Genomic DNA, 14,884 nt, shown 5'->3' with positions numbered 1-14,884 from the left:
TAAACATATAAAATGCAAAAACATCTAAAACTTTTTTGAAGTTGATAAGAACCACTAAGGGCATTCTCTGTAAGATTTCTTAGTAGTGCACATGATTCTAAGAGCAAATATGTTTTTTACCATGCATTCAAATGCCATATAAAATTTATATTTGTAAGGGTTCTTTATATTTATGAACAACATTTTATATTTGATGGTCGCCCACTAACATGCATGCACCAGCAGGCCCCACCTACTGCAACTGGCAGTGAAAAAGCGAGTAGCCCGTGACTAACATGTAGTACGCGTGCTTTGAACCTGAGACCCACACACTGTCACTGCGCCCAGACACCCCTAGAGCACCTGACTGGGCTGCTGGCTACACCTGTGGACCCCAGCCTGGGGTTGCCATGGATCCCCACGCAGAGTCTGCAGAGAGGCACGGCTACATGAAGATAGTCTCTGCCCTGGTGCAGCAGGGATGAAAATGACTACCCGGGAGTCAATGAGTACTGGGGAGAATTAGCTGTATGGTCAGTGCCTGGATGGTGACAGGTGCTTCAGCCAACAATAGGAAATAAACTTTCCGTGGGACAGCGGAGCATTTGTCTATTTGCCTTTCCCCCTTTCCAGATGCAAAACCTCCTGTGATCTCGTTGATTGCATCAGAAGACGAGGAGGAAATACAGTGCAAACCTAAGGAAGGAGCAGGAGCACCAGCAAAGGGCCATGTTGGCGTGGGAGCTGCTAGCCCTGTGGATGGAGTGTTCTGGGAGGACGGTGGGCTGGAGCCCAGGCAGCCTGGGGACAGGCAGCAGACCCTCTACCGTCCCACTTTCATGTGTTGCAGCGACAGGAGTGGGAGAGCGTTTTACAACGAATTCCCTACTTGGCCATGCTGGCTTGGTAAGCAGCATGCTCAGGCACGCTCACTTTCCAGGGAGCACTGGCTGGACCCAGGCTTCTTTCTCTCTCTCGGAGCCTCTTCCCTCCCTTCCTAAGCCAAAGGCCAGTTGGGGGTCCCAAGGCAACTGGGAGACCTCCTGCCCTTGGGCACCAAGGTAATTATTTTCATGTGTCATTAAAATGAATGAAGCAGGGACACTTCAGCAGAAGCCAGGTTTTTGAATACAGTGGTTGATTGGAGCCAGGGTCATGATCAAGGTGAGAAGAGTAAGGCATGGCTGGTTGTGCAAGTGGCGGGTCAGATCCTATCTTCAAGTTTTTGTTAACGCGTTCATAATAATAATTTGGATTTTTAAAAGTCGTGCAAAAAGCGTCATTTATCCAGAATCCTGAGTTTTTGGTGCCCCTTAAATTTAGTGTGGAGAGAAGACCATCTGGGTACTACAGAGTAATATACAAGGGGAGAGGTATTGTGGGTTGAGTATTTAAAAGCGATCATGTAGTATGGATGAACGTTGAAATCACAATGTTGTCTGTGAAACCTTCGTAAGACTGTCTATCAATGATACCTTAATTTAAAAAAATAAAAAATGAATAAATGAAAGCAACCATGAACTGACTATGGTGTATTTAATTTCATCTACAACTTCATATGCTGAATGTTTGTGGTTTTCTCCGCTCAGAAAGGAGCTTGCAAGATGCATGCATGTGACTGAAGCCAGCAGGCAGGTCAGTGTAAATGAAAATAATATTGAACAAAAAACAATTAGCCATGTTTGGAAAATAAGTTTTGAACCTTAGCTCTTCGTGGGTGGAAAATGGGATATGTAAAACCCAGCTTGTAGGAATTTCCCACTACCAGAGAATGTGATTTTCTAAAGAAAAAAATACTTCTGGTCCTTGTATATAAGTAAGTGTATGTATATATATGGATATTATATGTAAGTAAAGTATAAATATATTCTATGTAATATAAGTAAATATATGTGTATGTATATGCATGCATATATACATTAGGGAGGACTTCTGTGTGGAGACTGTCTACAAGATGGGAATAATAGCAATACCTATGTCATAGAACTGATGAGAAGAGTAAATGACATGACATACGTTAAGTACCTAGCACCATGTCTAGCTACAGAGGAAGTCCTCAGAAATATTACTCCATAATATATATCTTAGCGCCACCGCATACCCTGAGGCATATGTGGCGTAATGGAAAGAAGCTCGCTTAAGGAGTCACATATTCTGGTTCTTTTAGCGATTCACTCTGCTTGCCCAGTTCTGATCTCCAATTTCTAACCAGTGAGGACCAGGACGTCACGAGTGTCCAGGACAGGAGGCCCCATGGTAATGAAGCAGGCCTCACTTGACCTAATTGCACTTGTTGGCACATTTCTGCAGCTGTTTTTAATGATAGGTGGGCATCTTGGGAGACTATTAAGAAACATTATGTCTCAGGGACAAGCTCACTGGAGCCTGGAGAAAAGGGAATTTTGTGAGACTAATGTCTCTTGTGGTCAAGAAATACTTTTCTCAGGTTCAGCAGTTCTTTCTATCTCTTTTCTTTCTTTTTCTTCTGTTAAATGAAGTAAATTTTATATTTAGTACTTTTTATTTTTTAGAAGCATATGCGGTATGATTCCAGTCTTACTAGATTCTCTCTCTGTGTACACTCATCCATTCACCCTTTCTTCTCTATACTTGTGTGCGTAGGGATGTCTGTGAGAATATCAACCAGCATTGAATATCACCGATATCAGCCCTGATTATTTCATCTTTGTGAGATGTGAGTGGATTTGTTCTTTCTGTTTGGGACTTGTACGAATTCCTTCAATTTTCATCATGCCAATCGCCGTTTTACAACTAACATAGTATTACATAAAAGAATAAGTGGGTGTAAATAAAAAACATTTAAAAATGCATCGTGGGTAAAATTGTAACATTTCGCGGGTGTCTGGCCTGGCTTTGGTGCATTTGCATATCCTCGGGGGTGGAGAGAAGCTCACCCCACTGTCAATGGGTGACTACCTGGGCAAGTGAGGGCGTGTCTGAACCGGAGAGGTGAGGGGGAGGGGCTGGCTTGTGTGTTTGCTTCCTCCGGAGCCGGGGAGAGAGACTGCGCTGGGCTGCAGTCTGTCGGCTTGCCTGGAACTGTTGGCCGGGTTTCCGTGGCTTCGGGCGGGAGCGTGGCATCAGGTTCGGGACGCCAAGGCCCCGCTCACGAGAGCGCCCCCTATTGTCGCGGCTACAACGGCTCCGGAGCCTGGTTCGCGCAGCCGTGAAGGGGATGCTCCGCGGGGAAGCGCCGCAGTTGGTCGAGGAGCGCCGAGCCCAGGAGAGCCGCCCGCCCCCCGCCGGGCCGCCGCTCTGGCTCGCGCGTTGGCTCTCCGGCCGGGACCAGAATGGCCTCAGCCGTCAGCGTGGCGGCCACAGCGGCGCCTCCGGAAGCAGCCCAGCCGCCCGCGCCCGAGAGCCTCAGAGTGGCAGGGGTCGTGGGAGGCCTTGGGGAGGAGGCGATGGAGCAGGTGGTGGGCGCCCCCCCCCCCCCCCCCCCCCGGCAGGCCCAAGCCCCAGGAAGTGTCGCAAAACATCAGAGCCCCGGTACAACTAGATACACTGTAACCGTCGATGGACGCATGCGCACCTCGGCCTGCCCCCATCCCCAGGAGTTGTTGCAAAAACCATAGCCCGTGTACAGCTAGACACATTGTAAGCCTTTCTAGGCGTCAGAAGGAAGGGGAAGGAGGTTGGCCGCCATCTTGGCGCTTTCTGTGTCCCAGGAATCTGAGGAGAGCCCAGCGCAGAATCTGCAGACGCACACAGCCTCCTCGAGTGCGCACTCAGGACATGGAGCCTCTGCCCCCGTGCCGCCGCGAATTTGCCCGCTTTCGCAGACGGGAAGCCGAGGACGACCGCGAAGAGCTGCGTGGTCGGTGCCAGACGGGACATGTACTGCAGCCAACTCCCAAGAAAGAATCCATGGGGGAGGCGGGCGGACAGGACACCCCTTAGATGCTGCCCCTCATGTCCTCCTTCCCACAGCCTGGGCCCCAGCGCCCTGATCTTCACCTTTGGCTTTCTTCCTTTGCAGAAGCGAGGCCTGCGGAAGGCGGAGAGCAAGAAGGCGGCGGCGGCGACCATGGCGGCCAAGCCCCTGGCCTGGTGGAGGTGCGAAACCTCGAGGCCGTTGGCACTGGCAGCCGTGAAGCTAGAGAGCCTGGAGAGGCGGGGCAGGAGGAGCAGCCCGCGCAGGCCGCCATCGGGGATCCAGAGCCCAGAGAAGAGCCGCAGCGGGCCCAGCGTCACCCCTGCACGTACTCCCAACTGCTGCTAATGGAGTACGTTTTCCAGCACACTGGCTATCCCAGCACGGCCCTGCGGTAAGCGACAGCCCCGCTTGGCGCGAATTTACCCCCGGGCTTGTGGGCTGCCCCAGGGGCCCGTTTGGTTCCCACATGCCTCCGCCCCTTTCGAGCTAAAAGCCACCTGGAGGACTGCTGGGGTCCCCTCCTGTACACCTGGGTCCTAGGGTGGGGGTCAGGGCCCTGCCTTTCGGGAATCAAGGGAAATAGTTGTGCACAGGATTGAGGTAAACCAAGCCGCGCTCCTCTGTTGTGCTAGAATCGCGGCAGGGGCAAATCAGGGCAGGGTCCCTACCTTTCTTTCACATTTTGATAAATCAGTTCACTGTGGGTCGTTTCGGTATTGACTTTTACATTTGTAAACGCTGCGCTGCATCTGAAAAGCGTTTATCATGATTTAGTAATTTCTCTGCATTCCATAACGTTCGCTCTTGAGGTAAAACTGTCCCTAAAGGAAGCTTCAGCCTGGATAGTACAGAACAGTGTAGTGCAGAGGATGGGGGCAGCGGCTCACAGAAAAATGGAAGCTAAGCAGAACCAGAGAGTGAACTGCAGAGAGTTTGTGCCGTCCATTCACGTCTACCAGGGATGTACTTCAGCCTCCTTGGCCCTGATAGACACACAGATACAGAGGGTTACGTCGAGCGAGTGAGCGATCAAGGTGTTTCAAGGCTCTAATTTAATCCATAGAAAGGGGTAAGATCAGTAATTGAGAAGTGGGGCGATATTTCCTCAGGCCGAGGGTTTTACTCATGTTGAAGTTCGTACCATTAAAATAAACTGTGAATGAGATTTTCATGTGGTCTTGGACCGTGCCTCCTTTTCCTGGGACACTTGGCTTTTCTTAACTGCTTTGTGTTGACTTAATTTCACTGTAAATCTTGACATGGTGTGAGTTTTCCTACTGCAGAAATTGGTCCATAAAATAAATCACTGACATTTCCCTGAAAAGGAAAAAGTATTAATGAGATCGCATCCTATACTTAAATTCATCCACTAGTCCAAACGCTGAACACTTGTGATTTTGTCCCCTCAGACAGGAACTTGCAGGAATCGTGGATGTGTCTGAAGCCACAGTGCAGGTGAGTGCACCCGAAAAAGCAGTTAGTCAGGGCAGCAATTCTAAAACCTGCTGCGGGGCTTGGACACCCTTGTCCTACGCTTTCTGACATTCCTGTGTTTCTGTTGCCTTCTTCCTATTTAGGAAATAAGTTTTGAACTTTGGGGATTTGGTGGGTGCCAAACAGGACAGATGAACGGCAGCATTTGGAAATTTCCCATTACCAGGGGAACCTGGTTTCCTAAAGGAAAAACAAATTGCCATAATATACCATTCCTTGTATACAGGAATATGTATATACGAATGTACTTCATCCTCTTTGGCCCTGATAGATACATAAACAGAAGGTTCCAACGAGCGAGCAATCAAAGTATTTTAAGGCTCTAATTTAATCCATAAAATGGGTAAGAGCAGTAACTGAGAGGTGGCGGCGAGATTCCCTCAGGCTGAGAGTTTGTCATTTTGAAGTTAAAAGAAACTGTGAATGAGAATTTCACGTGGTCTTGGATCCGTGCATCCTTTACCTGGTAGACACACACTCACACACGCACAGACACACACACACAGGTAGATATATTGAGTGCAGTGAAGGAAGCAGGCAGCAGATCTGGTGGCAGGCAGGGGGCCAGGAAAGCAGCCCAACAAAGCAGGCCGCTGGGTGCTGGCAGCCTAAGGCCGGGGGCTGGGCTCCCAGGCGGGTCAGGCCAGGACTAGGGAGGCCCAGGCCTCTGCTTCCTCAAGCAGGCGAAGCAAGCTCAGAGGAAGAGCAACCCTGACGTCCCGGCGAGTCGGTTCCCCTCCCTGGAGGCAAAGTGCTCGGTCAGTGGGGGTCTGGAAGAAAGGGGACACGGCAGAAACAAATAAGGAGAGCGACCTGAGGTTTCCATCCATTTCCAAACTCTACTGCCCGAACTTCCCTAGGACGTGGTCCCTAGTTTTATTGAAATATAGTTGACATACAGCACTGTATAAGGTTAAGGTGCACAGCAATAGGACTTGACTTATACATGTTGTGAAATGATTACCACCGTAAGTGTAGTTAACATCTACCATAAGGCTACAAAGAAAGAAAGAAAAATTGTGTTTCAAGGCTACGGAGAAAGAAAGAAAAAGTGTGTTTTGCATGTGATGAGAACTCTTAGGATTTCTTCTCTTGGCTTCCCTGTGTGCCATACAGCAGTGTGAACTACAGGCATCATGTTGTACATTACCTTCTCCAGGACTCACTTAACACTGTAAAGGGTAGCTTGTGTCTTTTGGAAGAGGACCGCCCTACTCCAAATGCCCCCTCCCGCAGCCCTGCCTCTGGTAACTGCAAATCTTCATCTCCTGTTCTAGGATTTTGTTTTTCCTTTCCTCTGTTTGTAAGGTCCCACGTATGAGCGAGCTCAGACAGTATTTGCCCCGACGGTATTTTAATGGCGGCTGCCCCACACTCTACTTTGCACATACAGCAGGAGCTGTTTGAATAAGAAACCAGGATTAGTAATATGGAACCAGTAGTGGCCTGTACCTCAGTCGCCTGCTCTGCGTTTTGGTTATGTTTATGCAGATTTGACCACTAGTACACCTGGGCTCCCCCAGACGAGCTCCTTGGCCCTGGCTGTTGCAGACTGCCTGTTCATGCAGCAGAAGGACCCACATGCTGAGATGGCAGAGCGAATCTGAGGGCACAGATGGGGGAGGGGGGGCCCTCTGTCTCCTGACAATGGCGCAGACCAGGAACTCCCAGAAATGTGAGATCCAACATAGTTCCCTAACTCAGATGCTGAGGGGACAGTGGAGTGCGAAGGGCAGGCTTTATTTGTGGCTGTTAATTGTTGGCAGATATTGGGGAGGAGCCCTTCTGTGACCCACACAGTTGCTGGCTACCTGCCTGAAAGGTCAGCGCCACGTCCTTGCCCTCAGAATGAGGGAGGGCATGGGGATCTCCTGGGGGAGGAGCAGGGCCTGGGGACCCCACCGTGCTGGGCAACAGAGGCTATGGCCCTGCATCCTGGACCTGCAGCCAGAGCAGAGAGAGCCAACCCAGGCCTGGGCCCAGAAAGGTCTGCAGGGTGGAACAGGGTGGAGCGTGCAGAACTGACGGCCCTGACCGCGGTGTGCCTCCTTCCCCCCAGACGCTGGGCTGGGCAAGGGTTTAAGAGGTTTGCTGAGGTTGGTCGCACTTAGCGTAAGCACCCGTTACCCCCGACTTCTGCAAGGCGAAGGCAGTGTCCAGGCTTCAGGTGGACACTGTGTCCCAGCAAGACAAGCCACAAACTCCCTGGGCCCCCGTGACCCAGCCTCCCTGCGGTACCATCGTTTTCACTCTGGAGAGGTTTCAGAGGGTGGATGGGCCTTCCTTCATCCTTGGCGGAAAGCTTCTGTTGAAAGATTCAACGGGCTCATCCTTTTGGCTCTTTAGTGGACCCTGAACACAGCCTTCTCCAAATGGGTGCTGTTCCCCTCAGTATGACTTGAAAGGCACCCACTTGTTCCCCCGCAAGCAGGGTGCCACTGGTCTAGTGAGTACGGGTCAGTGGCAGCTGGACAGCTGAGGGCAGTTGTCAGGGCACAGCCATCCCAGGGGTAGTTGCAGTCCCGGCAGGGGCAGAGTGCAGTTCCTCAGCTTCTAAGCGTGGGGAAGTGACATGGCAGTCGGGAGGAGAGGGTCGAAGCAGAAAGCCAAGCCCCAGCCTGGCACACAGTGGGCGGTCACTGGGGTGCGCTGAAGGGAGGCCACAGTGGCCACTTTCCTGCACTCTTAGCAGGAAGGGAAAAGCTTGTCCGGATGCGGTTTAAATGTCACGGGCCTGGAGCACTGCCTGCTGTGTGTTTACGTGGAGCACATTAAATGCTCAGTGTACTCAACCAATTCCTTTCTTCTCTGCGATTGAAGGTTTGGTTCAGGAGGAGGAGGGCCATTTGGAGAAGACAACAGAGGCCATTAAGGTTTAGATTGCCGCAGCCCGTGCTGCTCGGCCGCACCGTGGTCTTAACCTTGTTCGGACTGTGCGATGCCTCCATTCTTCAAGAGCTGGATGTCATATGGGTTCTTCCGGAGCCAGGACCACCGGGGCAGCCTCTGCTGAACCTGCGGGACTTTCCTCCTCTTGTCTTGCCTGTTCTGCCCTGGTTGCTCCCACGTAGGCTTCCCCGTGCCTGGCCTTAGGGGGCAAGGCCTGGTGCCTTACCATCTGTGTTCTTTTTGAAGTCCCCATTTTCTCAGGAATGATCTGTGTGGCACTGCGTGCTTTTGAGCCACATTCGCACTCATATCTCACCATCAAGCATCATTCCCCAAATGCCCGCTGAAGTTTCAGCAGCCCAAAGTTCTTGCCCCTCTGTTTTAGGGCATGTTTTTGTATTTTCAATAAAGTTGTGAATTCTGTTTTCTGTGTCCTGTTCAGTTAATAAATCTGAGGAAATGCCTCCTTTCCTGTAGTCAGATTCCCGACTCACCCTCAGGAGGCCGTGCACATCTCAGAAATTTCCCAACGGACCCACCTCCTTCCCCAACACCCATGTGCCCCCACCCTGCACCACTGGGCCCACAGAGATGTGCAAGATGGGGTGGCATGAGTCATCTGAGCCTCACTTTCCTGGACGCATATAGGGGGACCATCACTATGACTAGTGGTGCTTGCTAAAATAAAAACAATCTGCCCAGAATTCTTATGGCATCAGAATGAAGTCTGGAAAGACATTTTATTAACTTGAATTTACACACATAAGGGGTGATTTACATCGCTGCGATTTGAAGAGGTTCCACTTGTTTGTCTTTTACAAAAAAAAAGTTTGTCATGAAAATACTCAAATACACTAAACAATGGCCAGAGAACTCTAACAGACCCCCATAAAAACCATCACCGAGCTTCATCGTTCACCAGGATTTGACCAAACTTGCTTCATCCACCTTCTTTCCTCCCTCCCATCCTTCCTTCTTTCCTGCGTTCCTCCTCTCTTCCTCGCTCCACCTCCTCTTCTTGCTGTGATAAGTGAAACTCCAGACATATGGGTCCTTTCATCTCTACATCTTTATCTGTGTGCACTTTTGAAAAAACAGAGACCTTTGCCTGCATAACCAGTGCTGTCCGGGCACTTGAATGGGAACAATGAGCCCTTGGTAATATCATCACCTAGTCCCCCAGATGTAGATTTCCGTGACTGCCTCAAACATGACTTTTTCCACTTGGGGTTTTTAGAACTTAAGCTTTGTTGTGTCTACACTGATAAGTAAGAGGAGAGCTCATGGAGGCATTTGCACGGCTAATGCTACATTGGAAAGGGGGAAGGAAATTAAAGACAACCCCTGGATAGCTATTACTGGTGCTGCATGTATGTGGCCATAAAAGTGATTCTGTTTTGTTGTTCACTGCCCTATCTTAGGACACCATGGACTCTTGAGGTTGGTTCCAGGAAGATGAATCATTTGCACACTAAATCCCAATCTACAATTACATGACGAACATTATGTTTAGTAGGCTCCCCCCTTCACCAAGTCCCCCCCCACACCCCATTACAGTCACTGTCCATCAGCATAGTAAGATGCTGTAGAATCACTACTCGTCTTCTCTGTGTTGCACAGCCCTCCCCATGCCCCCCCCAACATTATACATGCTAATCGTAATGCCCCCTTTCTTTTTCCCTGCCCTTATCCCTCCCTTCCCACCCATCCTCCCCAGCCCCTTTCCCTTTGGTAACTGTTAGTCCATTATTGGGTTCTGTGATCCTGCTACTGTTTTGTTCCTTCAGTTTTTGCTTTCTTGTTATACTCCACAGTTGAGTGAAATCATTAGGTACTTGTCTTTCTCTGCAGGGCTTATTTCACTGAGCATAATACCCTCTAGCTCCATCCATGTTGTTACTCTGTAAAATTGTAAAAACTGCATTTTAAGCTCTCTTATGGCTTGGAAGCAAGTCATAACATTAGGTAGCCTGAACTAGGATGGTGGCTAGAGGAAGGAAGGGTTTTGTTTTGTACAGTTTCAAGAGCCAGGTGGGAGGCATCATGAATAGGGCTTTGGATTCATTGAAAAAGGGAAGGGCAGACAAAGAGGATGTCAATCAAGAATGATGACTAAGTTCCAGTTTTTCACCTACCAATTTATAATTATGAAGATCAGTATAAAGATCATGAATATACAGATAATAACTCCAATGGTCAGCACAAACACTAGGACTGCATCACTTTCTGGTCGGCTTGATCCTCTCATCTGCAACTCTAGAGAAAAAAACACACACCTGATGATTATTACTACTGGAAAAAAAAAGAAATGGAAATCTGAATTGAAAGTTTATATCTGATAAACAACTCTAGAAAAATACAGAAAAAAATAATAAGTTTATTGAATAAATTTTGTATTGTCCAAACTCTAAAACTTACCGTAACCTACTAATTCATTGATGTGAGGATGAGAATATTTCTAATAACTACATGAGCGTTATACCCTGGTATGTCCCTCTGAGGGCTCATCTGCTATCACAATGCATCACAAACTAAAATCATGCTTAAGAAGGCATGTCTCTATCTAGACAACTAAATATAAGTCTTAGTTTTAGTTTTCATTTCATGAGAGATGTTTTTGTTTTTGTTTTTGTTTTTGCTTATTCTCCCAGGGTGGCAGTCAAGGCCTTCTGGGGGACAAAAGCCTCAACAACTGAGATACAATCCGAGCCGAATTTAGTGAAATACAAAGATACCACTTCTCTTGACCAGTCACCCACAGAAATACCTGGACGTGAAGATGGTGCTTTGGGTGAATGGAATGAATGATGTACAGATGATATGTAACAAAACAAAAGAAATTAGAGCGTGTCAGATGCATTATTATAAAAATAAAATATATAGTGCAATAGTTTAATAATATTGTACATGATTTACCATAGTCTGAACGTAGTGCAATATGAGAAGGGGCTGTTTAGGTTCAGTGCATTTTTCTGGTGGTAATTATCAAGAATTATTTTTAATTCTCAACATTTACTATTTCAGATAATCACTTGGTAGCATTTATCTAGAGACACACACACACACACACACACACACACACACACACACACACACACAGACGGAGTCTCATAGAAACAATTTGATCAGTTCTAAGGTGATTTTCCTGTTCTGTCCCAAGCAAGAAAAATGTGCCTTACATATCAGACTTCATCCCAACTGAGAGCACTGGATTGAACTTGCTAGAGCACTCATACTTTAGAATCTCTGCAGGGCATGTAACACAAAGCAGCACTTGTAAGAGATGAAGTAATAATAACAACTATAATAACCAGCAGTTAGTCAGTGACTATCGTGTGCCAAGCATTGCTCAAAGCATTTCACATGTATTAGGCAATTTCATTATGATTGTATATAGGCTGTATATAGAGAACAACTGGGGAAGAGCTTGGAGATGGCTGAATAAATGACATGAATTTAACATGCCCTTCATTTCTCACAGAAAAACAGTCAAAGACTTTTGAGTGGCTATTGGTACGTACCTTCACTGTGCTTGGAATGCAGGCGATAACATCTCAAAACTTAGGTACTCATTTCTGAATATTGTCACTGCCTTTTTGTGCTGTGTCATTATGTGATAGAGTTATGGGCAATTATCAATCAAGATAGCAAAGCATCAGATCATTTGGTTTAGCAGATTCATCAGAAATTAATTTTGAGAGGTTATAATAGTGGCACAAAATACATTTAACTGTTTAGACAAACTCTAGGCCAACTTTATTGCTTTCATTATGGAATTCATCTGATGATAGCATTAACTTTGCACATTTGTGAAAACATCGTAAATGGGCATTTATGGCATACCTCTCTCTAGTAGCCTAGAAATCGGCTGCCCAGAGTTACCCATGCTTTCTGTTTTAAGCATTTGTATTTGAAAGAAACCATGAAGAATTGGCTAGAAAACTATTTTGTTATCTGCTGTGGGAACTCCACTAGAGACTTGAAGTGAAAAGAAATTGTTTTAATAAAATCTTCCAAAAGAATAGTTTTTTTGTGACACCTCTCCTCCCCCTCAGACAAGTATGAAAACAAAAATCATCCTTCCACATATTATTTCTGATTAAGTATGGTCATGCAAGTTTAGCAAAAGTGTTAAACATTCTCAAATAGTAATTATCATCCATCCTTCTTTTCAAAATCATGAACAGCAGGGATGTCCACTGTACTTCAGTGACCACTGATGTTCAGTCAGGTTAACAGGTTTAGTTGTCAGCGCAGTTCACTGAATATTTCCGGTTGTCTACTTTCCAGGCATGTGGTAGGACCATGAGTTGTAAGCCAAAATTCCAAGTGTCACTTTCAGGCTAGCCCACCTCACTGTGGAAACATGCAGAGCTTACCTTGTCTCTGCTAGAGCATCCAGAAATGCTTAGACGGTGACTGCTCTAACCTTGGATCCCAGAGCGAGAACTACATGGAACAGGATCTCCAGTCAACCAACAGTGGATATGTAGCATGAGAGAGAAGGAAACCTTGTTATTTTCAGCCTCTGAGGCTTAGAGGTTGATACAGCAGCCTTCTTAAGGCTATCCTGATTGGCACATGAATGTTTTCTGAAGAATAAGTTTTCATGGCCAAATGAGTTGAAGGCTTCTTCAGTATAGGGCTCCCCATCAGTGTGATATACACACTGTGACTCTTCAAGAAGGTAATATAGGTGCAATATTTCCCAAATGTATGGGTGGTCTTTGGAACAAAATGGAAAGTGTGCATGAATGTTAATATTACACCAACTCAGAAATATACTTCAGAGCAGGACTAACTGATTGGTCTGTTTTTGAGGAGTCAGGGCTGAGTGAGCCAGGCTTTCATAATGTATAACACACAGCAAATCAGCAATGCATCTTGACAATAGTAGCATTTTCCCTCTTAGATCTGTGGGTGTTACTTAGACCTTTTACTGGTCCAGACCCATCTTGATGGCCTTTCTCGAAATCATACTACTCCCAAGACCAGGGGCTCCTCTCTTAAGTATGGTGACCACACTGCTTTAGGTTAAAATAATCAACAAGCCTTATATTGAAGTAGATTATACTATGCTCCAGAGTTCGATGAAATTACTCCAAGTCTCATGAAGACCCTCTGTCATTTGCCACTTGGTTATAGTCTCTGTGGGGGACCTTGAGGTCTCCATTGCACACCACCAAAGATTCATAGGGTCAGTCGCTTCCCTCTACAGGTAGACTAGGCCAGAGGCCTCTTCCAGTTTGTATCTACTCTTAAATTCCAGGCATCTGTTACTTTTCCTGATCACCAAAATATCTACAGGGAAAGCCTTGGAGTTTGCATCTGGATCCAGGAAGTAAATAAAACCAAGCAATTATGTGTCAGCAAGAGGCCTTCCTGTTAGTCCCCAAGGCACTGGTCCCTGCATATGCAACAGCAGGATTTTGTGAAGTGTTCACACAACACCCTACTAATCAAAAGAATTCTTCAATCATCCTTTCAGTCAACAAACATTCCTTGAGCTATTCCTGTGATCCAGGTACTATACTAGACACTAGGAATACAGTTTGTGCAAAAAATCAAAAAAGATAATATTCCTCTTCTTTTGGAGTATGTCATTTACTCAAGACACAGAAATTACAATTAACCACAACCAGCTTGAATATATTGAGGGTTCTGTGAAACTGTAGCAGGGAATGACATTTAAGGAGTCTTAAAGCCCGAATAGGTGTTACTACCCTGGTTAACAGGGAGGAGGGCCTAGGTAGAAGGAGGTGCAGTTGTGAAGATTCTGAGTCAGAAAGGAACATGACACATTCCGAGAGAAGGCTAGCTGGGCTGAAGTGTAAGGAAATGAGAAAAGAGTGGTGGTAGATGAGGCTGAAATTGTACGCAGGAACATGTGAGATGTGTGTGTGTGTGTGTGTGTGTGTGTGTGTGTGTGTGTGTGTGCACATATACGTATAAAATAGCTAACTGACCTGAGAATACATATCAAAGGATTCAGTGTTGAAATTCATACTCCTGATTTCTTGTCTACACCATATTTGTCCATGCCTTCCTGGAGTTCATTTATTATTGGCTTTTTTACAGACGACGATTGTTGATCCTTACGTAGTTGAGGTAGTCTATACTTTAATCTGGGTTTCCTTGAGTCCTACTGAAATGTAAGATCTCATTAATTAGACTTTAATTCTCTTCCGTAACAGTTCCTAATTCACTCTCATATTACACAGCTAAGACTTAGACACAGGAGCTTCAGAGTTCCTAGCAGTGACCAGGATTGTGGGCATAACTGGGCCAGCAGCAAGTGATAAGGTGGGTGGTAAACATAGTGGGCCATAGTTTTCTACAATCTAGACTTGACATGAAATGAAGCAGGTAACATTACTCATTCTGTTGAAATACATTCCAATTTCCATCTATTAACATATGCATAACATTTCAATTCAAAATGGTTTTCTTTCCAGAGTGGTTCTAATATAATCTATATGCTCCCTGTGTCTGTCTTCTTGATCTCTTAAAACTGAGGTGATTTTTCTATTTCAGTTTCACTTTATTTTAAATGTACTCTCCAGTCATTTTTTTTGTTATTTTCTGGAGGACAATCCTTTAGCAATTCATAACCCGTCACTGCTG

At 46.4% G+C, this 14,884-nt stretch overlaps 1 protein-coding gene across 1 annotated transcript; it reads left to right on the top strand.

Moving 5' to 3' along the window:
- The first annotated feature begins 3,487 nt into the window (after window positions 1-3,487).
- On the top strand, window positions 3,488-8,663 carry LOC130681888 (rhox homeobox family member 2B-like). The gene is made up of 4 exons (XM_057495609.1): window positions 3,488-3,817; window positions 3,980-4,268; window positions 5,287-5,332; window positions 8,192-8,663. Exons 1-4 carry the CDS (start codon window positions 3,517-3,519, stop codon window positions 8,462-8,464), a joined length of 909 nt encoding a protein of 302 aa, XP_057351592.1. The 5' UTR covers window positions 3,488-3,516; the 3' UTR covers window positions 8,465-8,663.
- The last annotated feature ends 6,221 nt before the right edge of the window (window positions 8,664-14,884 follow it).

The sequence above is a fragment of the Manis pentadactyla genome, chromosome X (genome assembly GCF_030020395.1).
Source record: "Manis pentadactyla isolate mManPen7 chromosome X, mManPen7.hap1, whole genome shotgun sequence".
Classification (NCBI taxonomy): domain Eukaryota; kingdom Metazoa; phylum Chordata; class Mammalia; order Pholidota; family Manidae; genus Manis; species Manis pentadactyla.
The sequence above is the reverse complement of the archived record's forward strand: the minus strand, read 5'-3'. Positions and strand labels throughout refer to the sequence as shown.